We start from the raw sequence: 27,894 nt of genomic DNA on the forward strand, positions 1-27,894 counted from the left end.
ATACATGATTACACCGATTGTATTGTAATATAAAATGCAATGACATCTACATAATTCTTATAAAGTAGTCGTTTGATTCTTTGTAGCATTCTGGTCTCTTGAAAACCCACTGCAACAAACGGACACACGGTCGGCAGACAGACTCCGGCAGCATCGACGCATTTCCCTTAACGCATCCTCACACATACTTTCGACGTATTTGTTTGCTGTTGAGGAGAAAATACGTTTAGAAGGCGCCAATAGCTTATTACTCTCAAAATAAACCAACCAAGTCGTAGCCTACCTTGCAAACACGTTTGAATTGCACATGCTTGCTTTTGACACGGGTCTTTCGGTGGCATGTTTCTGAAATACATAATTCAAGAGATGTCCACACATTTTTTTGTTGTAAGACATTGTGAATAAACAGACACTTGAGTATACATAGCATCCTTCTGAATTAAATACCTAGTAGTTTATTTAAACGTCAATACCTTTAAACATGGATGGCCCTTTAACAAAGGTCACTTTTAGGTTCAAGAAACGAATACAAAAACAACCTATAAGTACTTTACGACTACCCCATTACACTTCCTGTTTTGGTCACGTGACCAAACAACCTAACCAATGAATGTACTTTACAAATGGCAAAACATTTTCTCGATTGCGACATATGGTGGCCGATAGAGTAAGTACACCACGACACTTGTGCTGAAAGAAAGTTAGTGAACTTTATTTATAAAAACCCTTTGTTCTTTAGTCGAAAAAGTCTATGGCCTGACAAAAAAAAAGATGCCAAGTCAAACATGACCAAGAAAGCATCACACAGTAGTAAAGGTATGGTTAAATGTATGATAGGAAAAAAATGAAGATAAATAAAACAGAACATCTTAGAATAAATATGCAATATTCCTTTGACATATTTTAAAGTAGAATATTAGTTTAAATAGATGCAAAAGTTCCATGTTAGCATCAGTTCATTTTAATTGGGAAACATGTTTTGTAGTTGATTTACAGGAAATGTCATTGATGAAACAAATAAGCTGGACCTGGCCTGTGGATAAAAATAACTCTTACTGTACGTGTGCATTAATTTAATAATCTAATCAGAAGTATCAGAGGGGGCCAGGTCATGAAGCAAAGGGATATAAATAATGAATCAATTTGGACCCTATTTGTCCAATATGGCTCAGATGGTTCCAGGATGAAGTCGGTAGCAGCTGTAGGCCTATGTAGGCCTGTCCAGGACATGGTGAAGCAAGTAAATCCAGGCTTAAATTAGTTAAAGACTAATGAAATAATACAAACATAGCATTTTTCCAGAAACAGAACAAATATTGACACTTGCAATGTCAATGTCTATTTGCTTGATTACAAACCACTCATGTTGTGTTTTGTATTTTCTATATTTGATTGGAGAAAACCAAAAAAACAAAAGTATTAATGACGCTTATATTCAAGTATAATATTGCCAAATGTCCTCAATGCAAATGGAATGTTGAATTCCATTAATTGAATAAAACGTAACACAAAAACAATGCTTTGATTTTTCTGCATTGCATGCATCTGATGCTAGAAATTGTTCTGTTGTTGAATTTGTTAAATTACCATCTTAATTATTTGGCAAGCAATATTAAATTGAACATGCCAGAAAAGGAAGAGCAATGGATTGCAGGCACGCTAACACATACGCTTGGAGGCAGAGCATGCTCCAAGCTCTGGTGGTTATGGGAGTGGTAGGGATGGGATTGTCAGACAGTGGAAGCCACAAGATGAACCAAGCTCTAAGTTCAGTTATACTTTGTTGATAGTACAGTAGGATATATTTGAGTGTACGGTTCAAGCCACTTTCAGATATTTTCTTGGCAATCCGTTGCTCTTCCTGTGATACCCGGAAGGTGAATATTAAGACAGCATTTGAAGCTGAATTGAAACCTGAATTTGCAAGTTTAAAATACATTTCACCTGTAGAATAATGAAGATGGTATTTTATCAACTAAATTCAACAATAACAATTTTCAAGCATCAAATTGTAATGCAGAAATTGCAAATATTCAAGCATTGTCATTGCTATGTTTTTATTAAGTTCACCTAATTCAACATGCCATTTTGCATTGAGGTCATTTGGCACTATTATACTTCCACGCGCTTATACTTTTCTAACTATAATAGTGAGTAATGCTCCAAAGGATTAACTATCACTTGTTTGTATATTCTATACTAATTTTGAAACAGAAAAAAAACAAATAATGTTATTTTAGACATTAAATATATTTGTAGGTCAGATAGATTATCTTTTTGTCTAACAAGGTAAGTAATATAGTTTTTAATAGTCTTAAAGAGCATTTTGTTTGCCAAAAACTAAAAGATGCAATATATCTTAAAACTACAAATTAGGTTTGAGAACATCTATATTCAAATAAAAACACATCTGTTACAAGGGAATAACAACTCCTCGAAGAGTTGCTTCACCTTCTGCGCTTTATGTGACCTGTGATTCTCCGTGTTAAGACCCCCCAAATGTCCTTTGAGTTTTCAAGGCAACCCTTCCCTGGAAGACACATATTTTCTCCCCTGAAGAATCCTTCTCATACTCTCAATGTTCTTCTTGGCTGCCATCACATTTACAGGATCCAGTTTTCTAAACACCTAAGCAAAAAACAAACATTATGTAGAAAAAAATAAACAAAAAATAAAATAAAGTTTGACTTGATTGTTCTTGAGTCCCTCCTACCTTTAGATCTGGCCTTGAGCAGAAAGCGCTTGCTCTTGCTGTCCAGCCTATTGGAGGCAGTGCATGTGTAGGTGCCAGGGAGCAGCGAAGAGGACGTGATGATGGCTTCATCCGTCAGGGTCTCCTGCAGGGTATGGGCTGACAGCCAACTGTATATTGGCGTAGGGTACCCGGTGGCACTGCAATTTAGGGTGACCTCCTCCCCCACTACCAGGTCCAGCATCTCTGGCTCTGGACTGAGAAAGTTTGGGGGATCTACCGGGAAAAACACACTTTTTTGTTTTAAAACATAGAGTGATGTTTGTGTAATGGCCACTTGATATAGTTGTTGACAGTGTATTTGTCTCATAAAATGGTTTTAATGTTATTGCTCTGAATGAATTGTTAAGTTATGCAACACAGAGTTACAACATATGCAGCATTATTCAAGCAACCTGCACCCTTTCAACTTTTTGTCTGTAATCTTGTGAACAATGATATACGACCCCTGTTTATTTTACTTATTACCTATCAGCAGAATGTTTGACTTGCCTCCAAACTCAAATAAGGTTTTCTACAAGCTCAATCCTAATGACAAAATTTCCGTATATGCAGGGCTTCCAACTCACAGTGTACGGAGGCATTCAGGGAGCCGGAGGAGACTGTAGGAGCCAGCTGGGGCCCCTCTGGTCCAAGGTCCAGCTCGGCCACGCACCTGTATTGGGCTCCATTGTCCGCTCTGGTTGGAGTTATCAAGAGAATAGAGGAGACTTGCACCGGAGAGGATTGTGTGAGTTCAGTGAAGGCACTGTGATAGACCTCTGTCTGGTCCCTGTACCACCTCAGCACTAGGTACTGGACCGGAGCGATGTTTTGCACCTCGCAGAGAAGCTGGTACTCCTTGCCTTCCTTCATGGAGCCAGTGTGGTTCACTAGGCGGATAGAGACGCTGTCGGGGGTTTCTGAGAAAGAACACAGGAGAATAATAGCAGAGTCAATAGCAGGTGAAATCAATGCTTGTTATGTAATAGATGGCTAGTACTAGCCTATATGAGCGGACAAGTTGAAACAAGTGGTTGACTCACTGTAGAGGACCAGGTTGAGCTTCTCCTCACACTGCCTCGGGGCAGTGAAAAATACTCCATAACAGATAGGCTCCTCTATCCAATCGATAAGGCTGTCTGCCTTCCACTGGACTGAGAGGTCCTGCTGGGTATGGGCTGCGCCGACTGTTGATTCCCAACCCAGTACTCGAGGTGGACGGGCGGCTTCACATGTGACTGACACAGGCTCCCCGAACTTCACCACCACTCTGGCGGGCTTGAGGACCAGGGAGCAACCTTCCCCTGACACTAAAGATACAGTGATGATGTGATTACAAATGCAGCGATTATAATGCAGGACCTGGTTTTTTAATGTTTGCTTTCGCACAGGGGAGCGCACAAACACACACACACACACACACACACACACACACACACACCCACACACACACACACACACACACACACACACACACACACACACACACACACACACACACAGAGTTCAAACACAAGTGCACGCACGGCACTCGACCACACACAGACACAAAATTAACCATAGTATGGAATTCAATTATTCAGAAACTTTGCTCCGCTTTAAACATGCTAAAGGAATGGCTATCGACCACCATCACATTCGACACGAAGCCTCACAGAACGTCGTGTTAGGACCATGAGTCACCTTGCGATAAGTAGGTTAAGAATGTTAGAGGCTCCTGATTAAAGCACTAACTAACACTTTGCATCAAATATAATAAAATAAGCAGTTTAGGAGATGCTGAAGACGCTTTCTTACCTAAGTATATCATGCAAATCGCTGAAATCCATTGGAGCGAGTTTCTTCCCATCGTCATTGCAGTGAGGGACGGCAGAGAAATTCCAACTTGACCGTGCTTGGCAACGTAACATTGAACTATGTTTGAACAAAGGCCCCCTCCCATCCGACGGAGCGATGGCGGGGATCTAGGAGAGAGGGGAAATCTTACAGGTGGCTGGCCTTGTTGAACCGGACTTTAAATTCCGAGGTTTAGTAGGCTACATACCCTGACTAAACTAATAATCGTCATATAATCTACAAAAGGCCTACTTATCAACCAAACAATGGAATGATTCTCTAAGCCCCGGGATTTAACTAATTGGGTTTACATAACGAATTATTCTGCAAACTAGTTATTTATAGGGTGACATGAGACTGAATCACTAAGCTATAACATCTGGGATATTACCTTTATAGAAATAATGGAATTAATATCGTATTTCCTATAGCTTCAAAATGAATGTATGTTGAATCCCTGCATGCAGAACTACAAGCACAAACCATTTTCTTGCAGGGCTCCTACTGTGATTACGATCCCACACAGCACATCAGCCCTGGCGTTACATCAGTTAATCAACAAAGGATCTATGAATGCATGGAAAGCAAACATTCTAATCTGAATGCATATAGCTTTCTGACTTCAGGCTGGTTCGAATATTTCTTACAAGTCGTTACATTAATGACAAAATCCAATACTGAAGAAATGAGAGAAATATAGGACGCAATTGTGAAAAAATGTTTTCTATTCCCATGACAGGACGGTTGCCTCAGTCTTTGCTTTACATTCACATTGGTTTGCACTAATTAGTATGGCTGTCTTGGCACTGGCTAATGGATTCTAGAATGAAAGAGTGAAAGAGAGGTCCAAGGGGGTGACAAAAGGTTGCAGCGAAACATGCTTCAGTGCAAAACACTGGTTTGACTTTGCTTTAATCAGTATGCTGTCTGAGAATGCTACAGAGTGACCCATTAGCATCTTACAAATACATAGTCAAAAATCACACATAAAAGGTAAACAAAACATAATATTCTAACATCAATACACTAAAGCATTTAATTATTGTGCTACGTTATGTAACAACCAGAAATTACAAGAAATCAGTGAAAACAGAGAACCAGTGAAAAGAAACCTGTAACAAAAGCAAAACCAGAGCATACTAGCAAACATGTTTTGCTTAAAAATATGTGTGAGAATGCTAGAGTGATCCATTCGCATTTTATAAATATATATATATATTGAAAAATCACACTAATAAATGGTAAACAAAACATATATCCACATTCCAACATCATCAACACATTGAAATAAATCAGTGAAAACAAAGGACCAGAGCATACTAGCAAAGATGTTTTGCTTAAAAAAATACCATGTGAGCTTCAGAAAGCTGAAAAACGTATTTGGCAAAGGACAAATTATGAATAACATGGGCCTTAAAAGAAAACTGCATGTTAAACACACAAGTTATAAAAGTGCACTTCAAAATAAACAAAGAAACACAATCCGGCATATGCATAATGCATGACTCATGTCATACAAACAAATAGTACAAAAAACAATCAAAACATCCGTTTTATGTGACCTCTTATGTTGTTATTCATAACAGCGGACTCATCATGACTATAAAAATTATAAAAACAAACTTCCTCAAGGTCAGTTGGTTCTTGACATTAAAATGACAAGAAAATCATCAAGACAACATAAAAAGTGTTAGTGAATATACTTGCATTTTTCAAATACACTATTACAACTTTTATCAGTGGCAAGAATATGAAGAAGAGTAAAACCACAAAATTAAAAAAAAAATCAGCACCATTATCATACAAATGTCATCACAGATATTTATGTTGAATTGCAAATTGGGCTGCATGCTGTTTGATAAGGCTTATTGTTAGAGCATGCATGAGGACTGCATGCTCACAAGTGATTCAGAAACCTCTATGGCTTCACTAGCTCAAACTCAAAAAGGGCCATGCATTTGATCTTTCATAATTACTATTTATAAAATCTTTGATGGGGGAGAGCTCTGTGAGTGGCCTCTTCTTGTCGCCCAAACTGTACCACCAATGAGAACGAGTGCCAGGGCCAAAACCGGTCCAATTATGACCCAAAACGTTGCCGAACTGTCTGTGGGAGAAGGAAGCTTTCGTTACAATCTTCAAAACGTAACATACGCTGACCTCTCAGCTTATTCCTCCAGATTCGTCTAGGCTGTAGAACGCTGCTTGTGATAAACCACACAAGCCAATGCAATCCCAACAAGTATGAGCACTCCCACTACGATCCATGCAGTTTTCCCCGTGCTACCTGTTGAAGAATGAACGTAGTTGGTGAGTTAGGGTTGGGGAGGGGGTTGGGTTAGGGTTGTCAATGAGATCCATCAAAAATAGCAATAACGGGAACTTACTTCGGGTCCTATGGATGATGAAAACCTTGGTCGCGGATCCCATACCGTTGGTGGCTGTGCAGTTGTAGGTGCCGGGAATTAGGGGGGAGAAGGGCCGGAAGACACCCTTGGTCTCTGGGGCCTCCAGATCGCCAGCAGGGGACAGCAAGTGGTAATAAGGCTGGGGGTTCCCATCAGAACTGCAGTTCAAGATGGGCTTATCATCCTCTGCGAGGTCCAGGATCTCTTGTTGAGGACTGGTGAAGGATGGTGGATCTACAGGGAGTACAACATTATAAAACACACAACCACCATGGCTTGTAGTAGAGCACTTTGACAAATTAAAATGGGAAATAGTTTAGAAATAGAAACAAACAAATTAATAGGAATAGAAATCTAACTAAAATCAAATTTTACAATTTCACCCATCTACAGTGTTTCTGAAGCAAGTGACTTGAGAGACTCACAATGTACCACCATGTCAAATGGTTCTGACTTTATTGGAGTAAATTTTGGGCCAGAAACACCCAGATTAATTTGCACTTTGCATTGGATTTGGAGTCCATCATAATCCTTCTTGGGGCTTATCGGCAAATAAAATGACTCGTTCTGAGGTTTGGCAATATCGTTGTGACGCATCTCAGTCTTGATGATCTCATTTCCTCTGTACCAGGTCAAAGAGAGGTTTCTCACTGGCGCAATGTTTCGGATGTCACATTGCAGCCGGTAAGTCCTACCGGCCTCCATGGGTCCAGTTAAACTTGGCTCGAAGATTGACACACTGTCCGGCATTTCTGAAAGCAAAACACACATATATATATATATATATATATATATATATATATATGTATATATATATATATATATATACACACACACACACTCATGTATATGATAAAATGGCCATACAATTTGAAACAATGTTGTTGGACAGGTAGCCTATATAAAGTTGTACTTACTGTAGACAGTGACTTCTAAATTCTGCTCACATTGGAAGTGATCATTGACAGTTATGTAGCATTTTGGTTGTATTGACCACGTCTTAAGTGAAGCTAATGTCCATGTGACAAATTGTAAATTTCCTATTAAGGATGTGCCTCCTTCTGTGGCCTCCCATCCCATTCCTTCGAACTCGTCCAACGATGTGCTGCAGTTTACGGAGACGGGGTCTCCGAACCTGACAATAACACTGCTAGGGCTCAGTTCGAGGGGACACGGAGTGCTCCAAGATTGACCTACAGGTGGGAATCAAAGGTTTTTTTAAAAAACATGCTGTATCACCGGACTTCGATACATTGACGTGCCGAGATCAAGTTATTGAAAGATTAAACAATGAAGCGTGATCCTTAACATGTAACGTTAGGTCGGTCCACTGCTGCCGTAGTACTACACTAACTACACAGGCCTACACACAAAAAAACATTCGTTCCCTCTACGGATGTTTAATTAGCAAACATATCACAACAGCTGCTTTAATCCCGCTACCCCATAGCAATCGTGCCCTACTTTCCAACGGTGCTATTCCTTCAATTTGACCTAAAAATAAAAAAGTTAAACGCAGTTCTTACCTGAAACAAAAAGAGCTACTTCAAAAATAAGGATCCACGCACGTACACACCACATGTTGTAAGCTGTCTACAGATGGGTATTAGACTGCAACACCTGAACACCACCAGCCTACTTTTACAAAGGTCCGCTCACACTTTCCCTTTGCCACTGTCGGCGCAATGATATCTATTTCCAATGGTAGAAGTCAGATTAATCGAGCAGAGTATTTTTAAATTCCGGGCGGGCTTCGATGACGTCCGCCCAGATGTCTGTTCGGAGTTTTTTCGGCGATGTCGCCATTCAAATTGTAGAAATATATACCTAAAAAATACAGTTAACTGTATGTTATTGTGTATGAGACGCATTGCCATGCACGGAGAGTAGTATAGCAAGAGTTCCTATAACAGCTTGATTCTTTATTATTTGTTCGTTTCATACATAACTTTAGAAACCTAATATAGCCTCAAAAGCGAAGTAGGTAGTTGAAATTGGAACAGATTAGTTCGTTCAAATTAGTCTTGGTGTAAAGACACTCGGACAATATGTCACACTGTTAGATCGATGATATCCATATTGAAATAATATCAAGGACACCGTGTCGCACTCGGTGAAATAGCTGTGAAAAATAGTCCAAAGTGTAAACAGGGCTAATATGACATAAATCGGCTCTCAATGAGCTATTCAGATGAGGAAGCACAAAAGGGGGAATATTGGCTGTAACGGTAATGGAAATCCCAGCCGCGCCTGTATTCCCCTTATTCCGCGCGTAAACAAGTGGGGCGCAATATTCGTTTCGTTTTGTGTTCTATCTTCCGGTTGAGCAACTCTGTCCGTTATCGTACAGTGGCACAATACATTAGCAATTTCAGTCAAGATGACCAGCATTATTTGTTCCGTGCGGGGCTGCCATAAAAACTGGAATAAAAGACGGGTGTCCTTGCAACAATACTGTGTTGTACACGGGAAAACCAGGGCAGAGTGTTGTGGGGCAACCTTCAATCTTCATCCTCCGCCATCCGGCGATGAGGACCGGCGTATGTGGCTAAAGGCGCTAAATTTGAAGAACGCTCCGAAAAAACCCTACTCTGTTCTTTTAATTTTGTGGACGGCAGACCATCAGACCAACACCCATACCCCGAGAAATGTTTGGGATATGTTATTCCTCCGGCGAATAAGGCTCGTTTGATGCTTGTGAGGCTCCAAGGTAAGATAACATTTTAGCACTAACAGCTATCAATATCGCTAGTCGTTAGCCAGCTAGCGTCTAATGAGTATGATCAGCATATACCTGTAACTATGCCTTGGCTTGACTTCAATAAATGAACAGCATTACAAGATAACATCAGGTCGAGGCTTTCTAATTTGATGTCCAGGACTGGTTGTGTTGAAAGGCAGCAAAATGATTAACCTTATCGTCGATAACTTCCTGAAGTCTGACGCTGTTATTTCTACAGAACCCTCAACCAGTTCTGCAATCCAGGAGACTGATGGGTTGACTGATGGGATGACACACCTTGATGCTTCTACACAGGGGAAGTATACATTCATGGAAGATCACATCTTTGCTGTCAGTGACTCACTCCATTGTCCTCTCCTCCATGACCAGGCAACACAGTGTCCTGAACAACATCTTGTACACACCGAACTTCTCCGGAATGATCGGCTGTGTCTACTGTACAAGTGGATGCCTTTGAGGCTTTATCCGACGACCTGAAAAAAGGATGCAGCATCTCTCATCTACATCCCAAGGATCAACTGTTGATGACCTTGATGGAGCTCCGGCTGAACCTATTGCAGGACGACATCGCAGAGAGGTTCAGAGTGTCTCAGCGGAAAAGCACAATACGGGTTGAGACACAAGAAAAATGTTGCAACCTTTTTGGTTGACAAACATTGATACAAGACTCGACTTGGTATTCATGACTTGACTTAGACTTGAGACAGCTGACACGAAATGACCTTTCAGAAATGTGCCTTTTTCTATATTTTGAGAAGTAACTTTTTATTAACATTTTATCTGTGTGGTGTAGTAGAAATAATGTACACCTAGGTGGCGGTGGAGTTGCCTAAAATTGGACACCGCCAGAGGTGCTTGTGGGTTAAGAGACCAACACAATTTAATGATTAGTGTTATATCTCTAACAAGTACAATATCAGCAATATCAGAAGCAGTGTTGACTGGCTGAAAAATAACAATAAAGGCAATAGCAAAAAGTGTAATTGTCAAACATTTTACAAAAAGTCACAAAAGTATATTCACAGCAGTATACACAAAAAAGAGTAGCCTAGCTTTTCCTTCTTCATACAGTTATCACTTACCAAAATACCTGGTTATATAGTCATTGGTAGGCTCAATGTTTGTGGTTGTGCTTGGTTTTCCAGAAATCTTTATATCATTCATTTCAGACATAATGTAAATCACATCAGATTTAAGATATTTAAATATAAAGGCCTATATATAAATATAATATATCTTTATTTATCAAGTAAGCCTAAGGCCTAATACCCATTGTTGCTACAACAACACACTAGGCATTAGCAACAGTATTTCCCAGTCTTCCTTTCCTTAAAGTGTAATTCTGGTGAAAATTGAACCCAGGGTATTTTTCGGCATTAAAACCTATAAAATAAGCCCTCCAGACATTTTCTTTCGTTGATAATAGAGTATAGATGGAGTATTTGTTGGCGCCTCTATTAAATTATTTACGGTAGCCGGTAATCGTGTGGACTTCCTGGAAACATGGACCTACCGGTAAGGCATAGACTTAGAAAACAGTCTTTTTTTAATATACTCCCGGTACGCTAACTAAGTTGTTGATGCTTCGTTTTATGTGAAGGGACCCTAATCATGCTACTGCAGCGGTTTAGTGCTATTTTTAGCAATATTAGTGGTTAAAAAACAGATTTGGAAGCGTTCGCTGTGCCCCAGGCCAATAATTTAGTAGCCATTTGTGCTGTTGCACTGCTCTGGGCAACTTTGGGCAAGCTCTTAACTCACTAACTTAACTTATTATCAATGGAGAAAAAAAAGTGTCTGGAGGGCTTATTTTATGGGTTTTCACGCCGAAAAAGAACCTTTTCGCCGGAATTACACTTTAACTGCTCTATTCATAAAATATACTGTATATAGCATAGACTAGACCGTTTCTTTACATTACACACATATAAGGTCCCTTGATTTATCTGACTAATTACAGTTCTTATCTTGCAGTCCAATTGATTTTATTGTACATTTACATATATTTTTCATATCAATTTAATAAAAAATACACACCTAATCTAAAAAAATCTACAAAAGGTTTTTAGCAGAATAGCCTGCAATACCAATTAAGCAGGCAACAACAGGACTCAGAAGTCCAAAAAGTCAAGAACAGCACATTGAATAAAGGGACCAGGCACTTAGACCACCAATAGTGCACAGTGTTTGGCTTCTTAGCATAGTGATGGAAACATGTTTTTCTGAAACAAAGGCTAATTTTAACCATAATAATGAAGCTGGTATGAATCATATTTGCAATGATTCATTGCTGCCCTTTAGCAGAGAAGTGGGCAGGCAATGGAACAGTGCACTCTTTGTTGGTTTAATCTAACAGCAATCTTAGAAAAACACACCTTCTGATTGTTCATAACAAACGTTTGAACTATTGGGAGTTGTGGATTGGAGCTACCTATTATCACAATCATATAAAATATAAAACATAATAAAATAAAGATTTCCTTCAATTATTCCCTTTGAGATAATTTCCCATTACTATGAGAAACGCGATGATCCAGTAGTATACACGATTGTCTTGGATTAGAAGAGGCTTTTGTTCGTGGTATTCATAAAACTGAACTAAAGTTGAGTTTTATAAGACAATGCATCATGAAGCTTGCTGGAAGCATGCCTCTGAGGCAGGGTTTAAAGTCAACATCCAGGGTTGGCCAGTTGTGGCTGACAATTACAATTAGAGCATGTAGCAGATGCTTTTATCCAAAGCGACTTACATCGGTTAATACACATTGACGGCAGACAGCTGTCGGTGTGTCAATGTGTATTAACCGATGTAAGTCGGCACACACCGACGGCAGACAGCCGTCGGTGTGTGCCTAACTGCTTCTGACGAGCAGCCAGCTCATCAGAAGCAGTTAGGGCTTAGTGTCTTGCTCAGGCACACATCAACACTCAGCTCAACGCGGGGAGGTACACATCTTGTACTAACACTAGGACAGACCTGTGTCTATTAAGGCTAGGACAGCTTGGTCATAGGAAGCTGTGAGTCCCAGCTGTTGTGTGCTACGTTGCCCTTCAGAGTGCTGGGTTTGTGGAGACTGTAGTTGCGCATCTTGGTGTTCTTGTAGTAGATGGAGTAGAAGAAAATAAAGACAGCCGAGATTATGAGAACCGTTGTGGCCACAAAGCCGGCTATGAGGGGCAGATGGTCCTCTGGGATGAAAGACGAAAAAACGTACCGTTAATGTGAATTCAATGGATGAGAGCTTGTCTTACACCAGGTGTTATGTTGATTAGCCACCACAAGTCATTTCCAAATCCACCCGATATTGACGTCACAAGATCAATGCACAGGCCTACCCAGTCGATTATATATTATAGATTATAATAATTGGTAAACGTATCTAGTAATCCTATATCTATATTCATTATCCATTCATATTTTTTAAACATTGTGTTTCATGATCACCTTCATCATTCTTTGCCCTGACATTGAGTAAGCATGCTCTCACCTTTCATCACCACCTCCACTTCATGGGAGTCGGAATCAACCACATTAGTGGCGTTGCAGGTCCAGACGCCTGCTTCTGTGGCTGTAAGGTTTCCACCGAATCGATGGACGCCTTTTTCTGAGAACCAGTGGATGTCGGGGGCTGGTCTGCCGTCGGCCTCACACACAAGCTCTGCTGGGTATCCCTTGAAGACTGGAACTCTTAACGGTAGTTTGGTGCTGTTAATGGTAGGCTTGTCTGGAAAGAGAAAGAGAAGAGAGGGAGAGAACCGACTAAATATTAGGGCATGTGAAGATAATCTAATCAACATCAGAAAGAGACAACGTACGCATGAATTTGAAGCATATAATAAGCATGAACTAGGAGTATGCTTATCAAAACCTTGCTTGCACTCATAGCCGCACACACACACATCCTCCACACTGCAGAACTCACAGTGTACGCTGAAGTTGTGACGTTGGAACATCATTGGTGGAGGAGGTTGTTGTTCAAGGGCCAACTGGGCCTCACACCTGAACTGAGCTACGTCCTGGTTCCTTCCCAAGCGGACCGTGATGGTGGAGGACACGTTCACAGGGGACCTGATCACCTGGATGTCACATTCCACCTTGTTCCAGTGGGGGCAGCCAGTCACCCGAAGGCTGCCTGTACACAGAGAGACGGGGAACAGAGCTTATATTGACTTGCACACAGATTCAGTCGTTTGGCAGACTTACAAGTGAGTCTGAGGTCAATCAACACATGTAATCAAAATTGGGGTAGCTAAAAAATAAGAATGTTCGTCACAAACTGGTTCAAAATTTTTAAGTTTGTAATAGCTTAAAAAATATAAAGAAATTGACGAAAGTGTGGGTAACAAAATATACCATTATGTAGCTCATCCCAATGCATCCACATCCTTGTTTTTGCGGCACTTCGCCGATTAAGCACATTGAGGCCCTGGTTCCGGCACTAGAATTTTGTGCAACTTTCCATTACAATCTGGGTAATTAGATTAAATTTACAATTGGTACCACTCTTGGGTCACGTTTTGCATCACTTCTTTTACCTCATCGCTGGGAAAAATTAAGAGGATCTTGACTTTGAGCTGTTTTAGCAATCAAAAACAAATACTCCAGTACCACTTTCCTAGTCTCCAGCCCCGAGCACTTTGTAGCTCAGTCACTGCCTGCGAAATATCAGCTAACTCACGAGAGACTCACTTGGTTGTGTTGGGGAGACTCCCCTCTGTGGTGCTCACCTTGCTGTTGCCTTGTTTGTATTGCTGTTAGACTCTGCAGATTGCACTGGCTATTGTTGGTCTTTTTTATTGATTGTATATACACTATGTAGTGAAAATCTTCATCATTCCGCCAACCCATGATGTAGAACACTGATGCGAAATGCGTACTGCTGGCCCCAATTGTATGCTAAATTTAATGACACTGATTATACTGGAATGTTGCATCAAACTCCTTCAAACCTTGTTCCCACACCCCGAATGGTAAGCTCAATGTGTTCAATCATAATAACGGCTAAGCTTGGCTGCTGATTCAAACCTGACTATTGTCACCTACCCTGGTCCTTGAGGAGGTCATCGCCCTGGTACCACCTCACAGTGAGGTTTTGCACAGGAGCAACGTTGACGATGTCACACTGCAGCTGGTACTCATTGTCCGCTAACATAGGACCTGTGTGGTCCATTGAATGGATCAACACTTTGTCGGCTGTTTCTAGGGAAGCAATGGGATACGCAGCAAGCATGTTAAAACGACAGCCTCATGGTCCCTTGGCAATTCCATATAGGCTCTTGTTAGCTATTAAGTTAATGCTTGATAGGACAAAAAAAAGCAATCCTTCATCTTCTATCATACTTACTGTAAAATGTTACATCAAAAGGTTTACTGCACTTTCCGATTCCAGAAAAGGTTGCAATACATTCGGCCCTCGGATCCCAAACTTCGTCTTCGTCAAGGTCCCACTGAGGGCCAGGAACAATGCGTGGACCGACTCGCCAGTTGAGAGCAATCACATTTTTTGATGCATCTTCGGTACTAACCACGCATAACACTGATCTGTTGCCTCCATATGGCATCACCAATCTCTCCGGAGTAATTTTAATAGGGCAATGGGAGTTGGCACCTGAAGAGTAGATTAAAGGAAAGTATAATTAGTGTGTTCCTTTCTTTTACCAAAAATCATCATTGGATGCTGCATATTTCTTTTACGAAAGCTGTTGAAAGGAGAATGTCGCATACACGGATGGCGTCATTCAGGAAGGATACCCCTCCTACTGAGGAAAATGGGCACTTATGATAAATTCTTTGTAATTTTAATGGTTAAGCATTGTGGTCAAGCCGATCGTTTTATTTTTGTTAACATACTGATCAACATGATTTCATTATTGAGTGTGTTGATTTACCAAATGGAAAAGGTCGACTCTACATGTCTAGAGAGCCGCTACTTTTAGAGGCGAGTGAAGTGTTGAGGCCAAAGTTGACCGCTACTTCGTATATCATGATCTCATAAAATAGTTTAAATCGTTTAAATTGTGTCAACTCAAAGAAAAGAATACTCACTTGACCTAGACATGGTATTGGAAATTGACAGCAATTCCAACGTGAAAACGATTGAAAGAAGACGAACACAGTGCAAAACTTCCATTGGGAAAACTTGAGAAGCTTTAGATATTTTCGATGCTTGCCTCCCGTTATGTCTTGTCTCCTTAAACATTAATTTTAACTAAGGCTACAATCGACAGCGCCAAGTAAACTAAGACCTATACGTCAGCATTCAATCGCTAGAGGAGTTATGCCAAGTATAACCTAGTTCCCTGGCGTCTTCATCGCACTTCGGGACGCCTGAACGGGACACCCACAATGAGCGTTATTGGCGACAAAGAGGGCGGGACTTTCAGTTACATGGGTTTACTGGCCAGAGGCGAGGGACGCGAGAGAGGGATATCCGTTTGCCTTCATTTCGGATATATCTTTGTCAAAATGTTCGTCCGAACGCAATAGTTATGATCATTAAAATGATCTACCTCTTATCATGTTCTTATCATTCTCGATATGCTCGGTTGATTGACTGACGTCATAGGACGTGAGTAAAACGGAAATTGAATTTCGGTAGACCGGGGTAACGTTACAATTCAGGATTGTCTCTCAGACTTTGCCAAGTATCACAGTATAGAAGGCGACCCTCCCCCCGAAAACCAGCGTCACCACCCGGGTCTATAAATACGACTGATTATTAACAGTATATTAAGTGAGTGTTGCCATATATGATGCGAACTCGGGGGCATACTTTTTTAAAAGATGTCCACATCCTCTATAAGAAATGGTTTAAGTAGCAGTTTCATGAAACCACAAATTCATATAGCATTACACTAAGGGTTTATGCAGTGACAATTATGACCAGACAACAATCCCATCAACAGGTACAAATTTGACTTAACTTTTAAGGCAATGCAATGCCTAAAAACAATTTGAAATTAATATACAGCTACAAATGTTATACAATATACTAAAACAATAATTATGCAAGAAATTTTAAAGCAATAAGTAATTCAAAAATGTTTTGTCTGCTTGTTATGATCTTGGGCTTACCTTTAACAGTGACTCTAGCCATTTTTGATATATTTTTTAGGTCATTGGCCACGATGCAGGTGTAGCTGCCAATGTTGACATCGGTGGTCTTGTTAATGTACAGATGGGAACCACCAGCTACATCCATCACTCGAACGTTTCCAGTCTTGTAGTAATCCCAGTGATATGTCGGCGCTGGGTAGGCTTCGGAGAAGCACTTCAGTGTGCTGAACGAACCAACTTCAAGTTCAGTGTCTTCCAGCTGAGTGATATTCTTTGGAGGATCTGAAAGCCACAGTATCAGGGAATATCAACGCCGATAAGATGTCAACTTGTCAACTTGAACAATTACTAAAAATAAAAAAAGAATGAATTATCCATAAGTCTTTATTGCTGTTACCAGTTCTTAATAACACAAATATAATCAAATATAAAATATATATATAAATCAAGCATATGAAATAATATGTAGTGCATGAATAACCACACTTACGTCTAATTCTAAGTGGATGCGGCTGGGAGGTCTGAGGTTTCTGGGGTCCATAGGGTCCCAGGTTGAAGTTTACTTGACACCTGATGTGGAGTCCGTCATCCTCTTTTTTGGGATCATAGGAGAAGGTCGACATCACGTTTTGGGATTCCTTCGAGTCAGTAAAAGTATCATTGGACAGCACAGTCCTATTTCCTATGAGCCACGTCACACTGATGTTTTGAGCAGGAGCCACATCGGTGACGTTGCAGCAAAACACACGAGGGATTCCCTCATCCAGGTCGCCTGCATCCGAGCCGCCTTCAGTGTCCCAGATGATCACATTCTGTGGGTATTCTGTTGAATTAAAATAAACAGGAGTTTGTGGTGAAAGAACAAATGCAAATGATGGGTTTGGTCTATTATTGCACCGTACGTTGGAACAGGACTTACTGTATACAGTGATGGGTATGGGTTTTTGCCACTGAAGTTTAGTGTAATTGCTGCTGGGTAAAAGGTTAACGTAGCAATGTGCCACCAAGTCCCAGAAGACCACCGTTGTCATAGACCAGGTCACATTTTGGGTTTTGCTCGAGACCTTGTCTCCGTATGGGGCCTCCACGGCGAGGTCTTCCACCATAGGAGTGAGGGCACGGCAGTCGACTGAGAAATTGCCCCCATAAGGCACCATAACGCTGGGCGGCTCAATCTCCAGTGGACAGGACGAGGCATGTAGACCTGAGAGGAGGTTAGAGTTGGGGATACAATGGCATTTATTAACTGCCTAACTTGACTATTTGCTTGATGCTGGTTTTCCATGTGCTGCAGCTGCAGGCAAATGTGAATATGAATAAAAGGGAATTGCAGGGTGAAAAGATTTTGGAATCCTGTTTTGAACAGTGGTTGATTGGTATGTCATTTGGGAGCAAGACTAGACCATGATACAGAAGAACCTCTGAGGGGAGATCACACAGAGTCTAGCCTGAGAACTTCAAACTTTAATCCATTCAGATTTTAGTTTAATCTAAAGTCTGATGGGACTTGATGACCTAATCAAGTCCCATGATGAGCTCAAGTCTGGGCGAACGGGACATCACACTTTAGATTAAACTAAAGTCTGATTTGAGACAAATTGCTATGTAAATTCGATGGGAATTACCTATGACTGAACACAATCACAGCATGTTGTGACATTAGCTATGGTAGGCCATAGCTAATGGTAGGCCATTACATTTAACACGATTTTATTCAATGCTGCTCAGGTGTTTTGAACAGGTTCCAATATTGTAATTGAATTTAAACAGAAGAAGGCTACGTTGGCATATAGGTAATATAACTAATAACTTCTACTTCAGTTATTAAATTGTTATTTACTACATATACTACATAAAAACAAATTAAACTGTTGATTTCGATTGTGATACAGGCATATGCCTATGACTATGGCCACAGTCGTAGCCAATAAGATGGCATAAACGTGACTTAATATTGCCCTCTTTAGGTATTTTAAGTTCTTGGCTCTAGTAGGACAATAGTCACGTTTCCATCTAAAAGGTGATGCGAATCTTTAGAAAGTTCGCAAAAAAGAAATTCGAATTAGGTGCGTTTCCATCAAGAGGTTGGAGCAGAAAAACTACACACATTCCAGGGCTTGTCGTATCCTTTTGATAACAGCCTCTCATAGGTCCTGATATATAGTGGAACAGCGCTGTTTTCCATCTAAAATAGCTGTAATGTTTTTTTCTTCGATGAGAGCAATGAAAAGTTTTACCTCTTCAGCGGTCCACACATATCTATTATTCACATTGGCCATCTGTTCCATGGACGTATTTAAAGGATACATTGTACATATTTATAATTCGAAATTCTTCGTAGCCTTTATACCACAGGGTCTACTCTAGGGTCTATAGCATATAACCGCGTTTTCTGATTACAGTTTAATGCATTTTCCACAATGTACAAGCTCTCGTTTTGAAGGCTGAACAGACAATTTGACTGGAATTACTCAGTAGGTGTCCATATATCAGGGATAAATGGACACGGTATAATTAAAGGATATGCAAACATAGACATCCTATATCATATATATATATATATATATATATGATATAGGATGTCTATATACAAACGCTTAAAAATATATATTGACGCTACAAGTTGATGTCGGCAGGGTTGCTATGGCCGGTCGTTATGCGGAAATCGGAAGGACGTTTTCAGTCCTGTATGTTCAATGTTCGCTACGTCACAGCTGTTTCTAAAAATGTGTGTCTATCTCCCATTTTGCACATTAAGGCCCAATCCCATTTCCACCCCTTACCCCTTCCCCTTCCCCCTTCCCCCTTCCCCTTGCCCCTTCCCCCTTCCCCTTGCCCCTCAATACAGAGGGGTAAAACGTTCTCCTAAGAAATGAGACCGCCTTCCATTACGTCGCGTCATCATCGCTTGAAGCTCGCGGACTGCTACGTCAACAGAGGCCAAGAGTAGGCGTGTTTCCAAATGATAACAACTAGTTAATAATAATAACAATATCAGTCTTGTATAGCGCATTTCTAGTACTCAATGCGCTTCACAATATAACAAATAAAGTATAAGGGCTCAGAAAAAAATAAATAAATAAAGGATTCATGACAGCTGCCAAATTTGCTGGCCGGCTTTTCCTCAAAGCCCTCCCTTTAAAGTGTGGTCCTTTGGAGGCTTCATTTCAAGGGCTACGTAGCCCTACGTCTTGGCCCTAGCCCTTGACCCAAATGAGAATTGGGACAGACCTACCCCTACAAAAACAAGTGGGAGGGGTAAGGGGAAGGGGTAAGGGGTGGAAATGGGATTGGGCCTTACTCTCTTTCGCAGCGAGCGGATAAACTGGCGATGGACGCCAGTTTGAAAGCAGAGACGTTTTGAACTCAGTATGGAGCGCAACGGGGTTTGATTTATGTCTGCATTTGAATGTCTAATGTTTACGTTTTAACGCAGAACAAGACCAGTCAGAACAATTTAAACATGAGCGAATTGCGCACATCCCATTTCAACATGGATGTCAATCGTTTTTCGAGAATTAATGACGATCACTTGATAACATTTAAAAGTAGCATAGGCGTTTATACTTTTCCCCAACAAAAAAATATATATACGCTATATTAAGTTGATACAGTGTGTTGACATGTGGTTGCCTAAATATTCGACTCTTGTCAAAATGCTTGGCAACGCTATATGACGTTGACTAGCCTGCAAAAGCACCAAAATGAATGGACGATGCCAACAGTCAAAGTTCAAAATGATCAAAATAAAATGCAATACAATGTTAACCTGTTTTTAAGGGGAAATAAAATAATAGGATAAATATCTACCCGTCAGGTTGAGCAACACCGCTGCCAATAGCGCAACACGTTCCCCGACTCTCATTTGATTAGTCCAGTATGGGCCGATATATATCTAAATGTTTTTTTTTGTGATAAGGTGCCTACGTCCAGGCCAGCAACTCTCGGCAAACTGACCGTTGATTAATAGCCTATCCTTTTTAACCTTTGCTGATGAAACTCAACTGCCGGAGGGAATTTACGTTAAGGAAAACCCCCGCATAGTCAAACTTCTGCAGCCCACTCACTCTTCCCCCCTCTCTCTCTCTCTCTCTCTCTCTCTCTCTCTCTCTCTCACACACACACACAATAGCAGTTTCCCGGAAGACACCGCCTTAGATTTTTGCTTAAGTTCTTATATAATATGCACATTCCACATTCCCCAGCTCCTCCTAGCTGATGTTGATGTGTCCCTGAACAAGACACTTAACCCTAACTGCTCCTGACGAGCTGGCTGTCACCTTGCATGGTTGACTCTGCCGTCGGTGTGTCAATGTGTATATTAACCGATGTAAGTCGCTTTGCATAAAAGCGTCTGCTAAATGCCCTAATTGTAATTGTAATTGTACATTCCAATGTACTATTGTTTATAGTGGCAGGCCGCTTGGGTTTTTCAGTTGATTAGAAAAAAAGTATATTTTTCATGAAAACTATTTCATTAGGTTTCAATCAAAGGTTATTAGAACAGTATACATCAGTGAAGATATAGCCTACAGTAGTCAAGTCTTGCTGTATATCATCAAGGAAGGAACAGATAAGATGACTCAAAATCAACATGCCACAAGGTCTGTTGGAGTAAGCTCAATGAATGGTCAGACCCACACAAACACCTGATACCACACACACAAACACACACACACACACACACACACACACACACACACCTGATACCAGAGACCCCGGTGTGAAACACTCACTCACTAGGATTTTGCTGACCAGATGACTTTTCAGACACACGCGCACACACACACACACACACACGCACACACACACACACACAAATCCCCCCCCCCCACACACAAATTCCCACCCACACACACACACTCCCCCACTTCTTCCCACACACACAACCACACACACACACACATTCCTATGCACACAAACTCCCCAATTCCTTCACACACACACACACACACACACACACACACACACACACACACACACACACACACACACAAACACAAACTATTCTACATGCATATACCGTCACACACAGTCTCTGCCCCACTCACTACCAAGACTACTACAACAGAGTACTACACTATAGTAACAGTACTACAATATGTCTGTTGTTCGTGTTCAACAGTGTACTGGGTAAGGTAACTGTCATGTGATCATGGAGAATAGATTACCCCCACAGAGGTCCTTCTGTCTTCACAGATTCCTCTTGTGACTGAAGGCATCTCAGAGCCACTTCTTGTTCCCGTTCCTTTTCCTTGGCAATATCTCTGCACAGCTTAGAAATCCTTGAATAGCAACGACTACCAATGTGACAGCAAGCAGGATCAATTGCTTCCTTGATCACATAAATCACATTACCGAGTGAAAAGGAAAGTTAAATCAGAACTTCTGGTCAGAGTACATTTGACCCTGACCCAACAACACAACAAACGCAATATTGTCGTCATACTTTCTTTGTAAGTCTATATATTTTAATATAACACATGTTTGTGGCTCTCAGAGATATACATGTATGTATCAATGACTTAGTATAAACTGGACCATTTTACCAATAAAGACAAAGACCCAGACGGTGTGTCATCAGGTATTATGCTTTTGGTGTAATATAGATATGCAGCATTTGATGTGTCAAAGGAAAATGATGTCAGATAGCAAACAGGACACAATCAATCTCAGGACTGGAAACCGACAAAAAGTCTTCACCAACAGGAAGAGTGCACTTAAAGTTAGTCTCTGAGGCGATGGCAGATGCCAGGCGGTAATGGAGTACCTTTGCCTGCACAGCATATTGTCCTCTTGTTCATATTCTGTTTGGACATACCTTTGGATGGCACATACCTCACTCTCTCCGGCAGGCTTTTTTTTTGGAAAACTGTGAGTCAACCTTTGTTTGGTTGAATCATTAACTTTTAGGCATCGGTTTAGAATCGTTTGTTTTCCAAATAGGTCCCCCCACCTCCCCAAACCCCCTACACCTCCTCCAACACCACCATCACCAATTCCCTCTTATCTTAACCCTTACCCTAATTCTGATGTTGCTGTTCATGTCAATAAACTTCCCCAATGTCTTTCTTTTGCAACCTCTTTCTATTTACCATTACTGGAGATCCCCTGATCCCCGAAAAGCTTTCTCTTTCTCTTACACTACCACGGCGTAATGTTTCAGAAAGGGAAAGCTTTCCGGGAAGCAGGGCCCTGTTGCTCTGATCTGGAGCTAAGCCAGAATGTTTCCCTGAACACAGCCGGCCCTCCCACTCGTAGGAGGGCACCCACGGCTCCTAGTTTGTATTTCACCTATGTTGCAGACGAGGGAAGTGCAGTGAATCACAAGTTTCACTGAAGTTCTCCATGATTCAACCTCACTGTTAAGAAACAGAAGAAAAAGGTAATTTCAATGTAAAAATGACAATTTCAATATTATGGTTTAGGTTGATTAGTTATATTCCTGTTCATTTACTTACTTCTTTATTTTGCCGAACAATAATATTCCAATCAAATTATGTGCAGGACCGAAGCAAGTGGGCAACATCAAAAACAATGGTATAAAACACAATGTATAAAACACAATTTAACACAATGTTAAATATGTGTTAAATATGCACTTACATAACATATAACACTTATTCAAGTTATATGATTAGAAATGTGAAAAAAGAAAGCTTGAGGTCTTTCTGTGGAATGAACTCAGATTAAAAGAGAAAATTCCAAGGATGGGATATTGACTTTGGGAAGGGGTTAGGGATGATGTAATGCATTAGGGATTTTGAAGAAATGTCTAGAGGTCGGTCAAAGACTTCAGTGTGTATGTGTTGGAACTATCTCAGATACACACACACACACACACACACACACACACACACACACACACACACACACACACACACACACACACACACACACACACACACACACAAACAACCATGACCACAGACACACGCAAACACACAGACCCCCACCATAGTTTTTTCTAGTAAGTATACGTTGCCTGGTTATCTGCTTTGTATTATATACTGATAGAGCTTTCCAGGGATTCCTTCATATGAAAATTACCCTACACATAATAACATTTCAGTGGCCCTTTAAATAGAGTAAGTGTACTTAAGTGTGATTACATGAGAATAATTTGTTTGACAGTGCAGTAATTAATACCCTGTTTTCAGGATCTTAGGGACCCCCCCCCCCCCCACAGGCAGAGGAGTAGAGGCCGATACAGCTACTGCTGCCACCTGGCAGTGGTATAGTGCCATGAATGCTGCACTCCAGAGGCAGCACTCATCAGTCCGCCCCTGGTTGTTGCAGCAAACATGACTGCCACTACAGCTGGAGTAGTAAGCACACCGGCTTCTACCTCCTCTGCTGAGGAAGCCTGGGGAAGCGGCAGCAGAAAGCGACCCAGAGACAGTCTGCTGGAGCTTTTGAGGGAGCAGGGAGAAAGGGAAGAGGAGAGAGAGAGAGAGAGGCAGGGGCGAGAGAGGAGGCGAGGGAAAGAGCGGCAGCAGTAAGGAATGAACGGTACCTGTCCCTGTTTGAGCAATTCATTGTAAATAAATCTAATTCTAATTCATCCGCTCATTCTTTATAGAACAGTGTATTTTTATATTTTACACTTCACATTTATACTGGCAAATTCAGAGGGTTACACAAGGACTTCAGAAGGCAAGAGTTTCAAGAAGAAAGTCGCTGCTTTATTAAGCATAATAAACTGAGAAGATATCTGCTGAAAGTTGAGACTCATTCAGCATCAAGAACATTGCAAGCAAAAAACATAAAAAACGTATTTACACATCAAAACGGAAGTTAACATTACTGAACCGATTGAGCTAGTGCACTGTACATACAAAGCAGAATATAACATTTGTCATTACAAATATGTAAAAAAAAATTGTGTGTGTGTGTGTGTGTGTGTTTGTGTGTGTGTGTGTGTGTGTGTGTGTGTGTGTGTGTGTGTGTGTGTGTGTGTGTGTGTGTGTGTGTGTGTGTGTCTAGAGGTAATCATTTTCTCCAAAACTTTGATGTGGCATCCATCAATGGCCCCGGCAGCACATCTGAAGGCCTCGTGACCTGAAAGGCGAGCAAAGCCAGCCCCCACCTCCTCCATCTCTTGTGCCTTTGGGAAATTAATCGCCCTGTGGAGGATGGCCATCACCTCCTCCACCACGCCATGGACCGTCCTGCAAACTGTGGACAGGGGCATCCCAACGGCATTTGCCGTCACCCTGTACGATGCTCCACAGGCCAGCCAGTACACCGCCACCAGAACTTGCCCCTTATTGCCGGGGCAGCAAGGCAAGCAGCCAGTCGAAGCTCTCCCTGGAGACTCTGAAGGCTGGTTTCAGGTCCCCTCCAGAGAAAAACACAGCCATGATAGGCACAGTGGTGTTCAGCTATGCATAGAGCTGTGAGCTGCTTTGGTGCTGGAAGGCTACCAAAAAAAGAGAATATTTTTATAAACCGGTATATGCCATGGTTAGGTTCATATATTTTTATATTTATTGCTTATTCGTGTATTTTAATGTACAATAAATTGCATTTATGTATTTAATGTGCATTGTCTGCTGGGAAAGTATAGCAGAATTAAAATTCAATTTAACATTTTACTTGTTTGATCAGTGAAAAATTAAGGGTAAATTCACTAAAGGAATCTTTCCTAGGCCTAGTTTTTTTTATATGCATTTCTGCCTGTTCTATATGTTGTATGTAGCTTTAAGGGGCTTAAACTTCCAACCCAGTGGTAAAATGACAAATTCACCCATTTTCACCCATTTTCACCCAGCACACACACACACACACACACACACACACACATACACCACACACACGCACGCACACACACACACACACACACACACACACACACACACACACAAAAACATGACTACAGACACATGCAAACACACAGACACCCACCACTGTTTTTTCTACTGTACTATAGGTTGGGCAAAAACTATTGATTATGTGCTAACTTTGTAGCCTACCCTCTACCAGGAAAGGCTCTGTAGCAGTACAGAGCCTTGACCGGAAACCAATAACTGAAAGAGGCGGAGTTAGGACTTGTTTCCTGTTTCTACTGAAGAAACACACGCACACACACACACACACACACACACACACACACACACACACACACACACACACACACACACACACACACACACACACACACACACACGCACACACACACACACACACACATACACCACACACACACACACACACACACACACACACACACACACACACACACACACACAAAAAAACATGACTACAGACACATGCAAACACAAAGACACCAACCACTGTTTTTTCTACTGTACTATAGGTTGGGCAAAAACTATTGATTATATGCTAACTTTGTAGCCTACCCCCTACCAGGAAAGTTTATTTCACTGAACGAGATCACACAAATCATTGTAATGATTACCTCTCCATGTACTTACAATTTATAATAAAAAATGGACGTGCTCATTCAAAAAGTAATACTAGGATATTAGAGAGTAGACGCAGTACAGTCGAGCGTATTCAAGTGTATATATCAATATTAACTGAAAAATTGAAAGGTTAAAAACAAACCATATCAATAAAAACACATACGTGAGACAGACAACAGAGGATGGCTCGTGTCCTTAGCATCCCCGCCGCATCCTAGCTCGACGATCCGCCTCCTCAGTTGGGCAGCAATCCTCATCTGCTCGCTGATAGAGGAAACCCATCGCAACGGCAAACCCGCTCAGATCCATCCGTTGTGTGTGTGTGTGTGTGTGTGTTTCTATTCTAATCGTGCAATCTCTCCTAGTGCGTAATTCAATAGAAATAGCCTACTCTCCAACAATAACTCCTACAATCTTTTCCCGCCACTGACTTTTTATATGTAATGTACAGATGCGTGTGCATTAGATGAAAGAGGCTGGGGTTTTGTTTTATAGAATTTGTTTATATTGTTCAGTAGTATATGCCTACATGAGGCCGTAGCACAGTTAAAGGTCCCATGGTATGCCACCAGGTGTGGTGTGATTAGCCGCTACAAGCCGTTTTGAAAATCTGCCCCTTATGACATCACAGGTGGGCGTGTCCACCTAGCTGGATAGATCAGTCTGCCAGCCTACCCAATGGACTGTAGCAAACGTTGCTCATCTATCCGTCGCACATCTAGGTGGACACGAAGTGTCAAAAGTGAAGGCTTTTCTAAAAAGATAAGTCTTAATTTTTTTTTTAAACAGCTGTAGTCTGTGGGGCCTTCAGGGAGGGCGTTCCATAGTCTTGGGCCAGCAGCGGAGAAAGCCTGATCGCCCATGGTGCGGTGTTTGGTCTTAGTTGGTCTGAGGGTGTGTGCTGATGCAGAGCGAAGGGTGCGTGAGGTGGTCTTGAGGGTGAGGAGCTCCTGGAGGTGGGGGGGGGCATGTCCGTGGATGCAATAGTGGGTGAAGAGGGAGACCTTGAATTCAATTCAATTCTGAATGCGACAGGGAGCCAGTGAAGGGATTTGAGGATAGGGGTGATGTGTTCAAATTTGCGCACCCTCATCAGGATGGTATGACTTTGTAACAATGAAGTTCAGTGTAATTGCTGCTGGGTAAAAGGATAACGAAGCACGTTGCAATGATGTCCCAGGCGTCCACCTGTTCCAAAGACCAGGTCACATTTTGGGTTCCGCTGTCAAACTTTTTTTTTGGGGATACAATGGCCTTTATTAACTGCCTAACTTGAATTTTTGCCTGATACTTGTTTTCCATGTGCTGCAGCTGCAGGCAAATGTGAATATGAATGAAAGGGAATTGCAGGGTGAAAAGATTTGGAATCCTGTTTTCAACAGTGGTTGATTGGTATGTCATTTGGGACCAAGACTAGACCATGATACAGAAGAACCTCTGAGGGGAGATCACACAGAGTCTGGCCTGAGAACTTCAAACTTTAATCCATTCAGACTTTAGTTTAATCTTAAATCTGATGGGACACGATTTCATTCAATTCTGCTCAGGTGTTTTGGTGGCTCCACTATTGTAAGTGAATTTAAACGGACTAAGGCTACATTGGCATATAGGTAATATGTAAAGACATAGTAACTGATATATTGGACTACAGTTATTAAATTATTATTTAGTACATATACTACATTAAA

General features: G+C 41.2%; 2 protein-coding genes across 2 annotated transcripts; both read right to left on the minus strand.

Moving 5' to 3' along the window:
- Positions 1–2,620: 2,620 nt before the first annotated feature.
- On the minus strand, positions 2,621–8,639 carry LOC307082536 (vascular cell adhesion protein 1-like; the record flags this gene model as incomplete). The annotated part of the gene is made up of 9 exons (XM_079746155.1): positions 8,505–8,639; positions 7,896–8,171; positions 7,404–7,730; positions 6,958–7,212; positions 6,564–6,677; positions 3,778–4,044; positions 3,322–3,654; positions 2,714–2,968; positions 2,621–2,628 (listed from the first exon to the last, which is right to left on the minus strand). The coding sequence occupies exons 1-9, from the start codon at positions 8,557–8,559 to the stop codon at positions 2,621–2,623; spliced, it is 1,890 nt and encodes a 629-aa protein (XP_079602281.1). The 5' UTR covers positions 8,560–8,639.
- A 4,067-nt stretch (positions 8,640–12,706) lies between these two features.
- On the minus strand, positions 12,707–20,831 carry LOC307083124 (vascular cell adhesion protein 1-like). The gene is made up of 9 exons (XM_079746933.1): positions 20,589–20,831; positions 17,698–17,982; positions 17,269–17,601; positions 16,797–17,060; positions 15,067–15,330; positions 14,766–14,921; positions 13,645–13,854; positions 13,210–13,446; positions 12,707–12,910 (listed from the first exon to the last, which is right to left on the minus strand). The coding sequence occupies exons 1-9, from the start codon at positions 20,641–20,643 to the stop codon at positions 12,714–12,716; spliced, it is 2,001 nt and encodes a 666-aa protein (XP_079603059.1). The 5' UTR covers positions 20,644–20,831; the 3' UTR covers positions 12,707–12,713.
- Positions 20,832–27,894: the final 7,063 nt, after the last annotated feature.

The sequence above is a fragment of the Pollachius pollachius genome (genome assembly GCF_949987615.1).
Source record: "Pollachius pollachius genome assembly, chromosome: 11".
NCBI lineage: Eukaryota > Metazoa > Chordata > Actinopteri > Gadiformes > Gadidae > Pollachius > Pollachius pollachius.

Excerpts from the sequence above, each read along its gene's own strand:
- LOC307083124 (XM_079746933.1), bottom strand. The coding sequence starts at position 20,643 with ATGAGAGTCGGGGAACGTGTTGCGCTATTGGCAGCGGTGTTGCTCAAC. Across the intron at positions 17,602-17,697 it reads CATACCCATCACTGTATACA|AATACCCACAGAATGTGATC; the intron begins GTAAGTCCTGTT and ends TTAATTCAACAG. Across the intron at positions 17,061-17,268 it reads GCATCCACTTAGAATTAGAC|ATCCTCCAAAGAATATCACT; the intron begins GTAAGTGTGGTT and ends TGTGGCTTTCAG.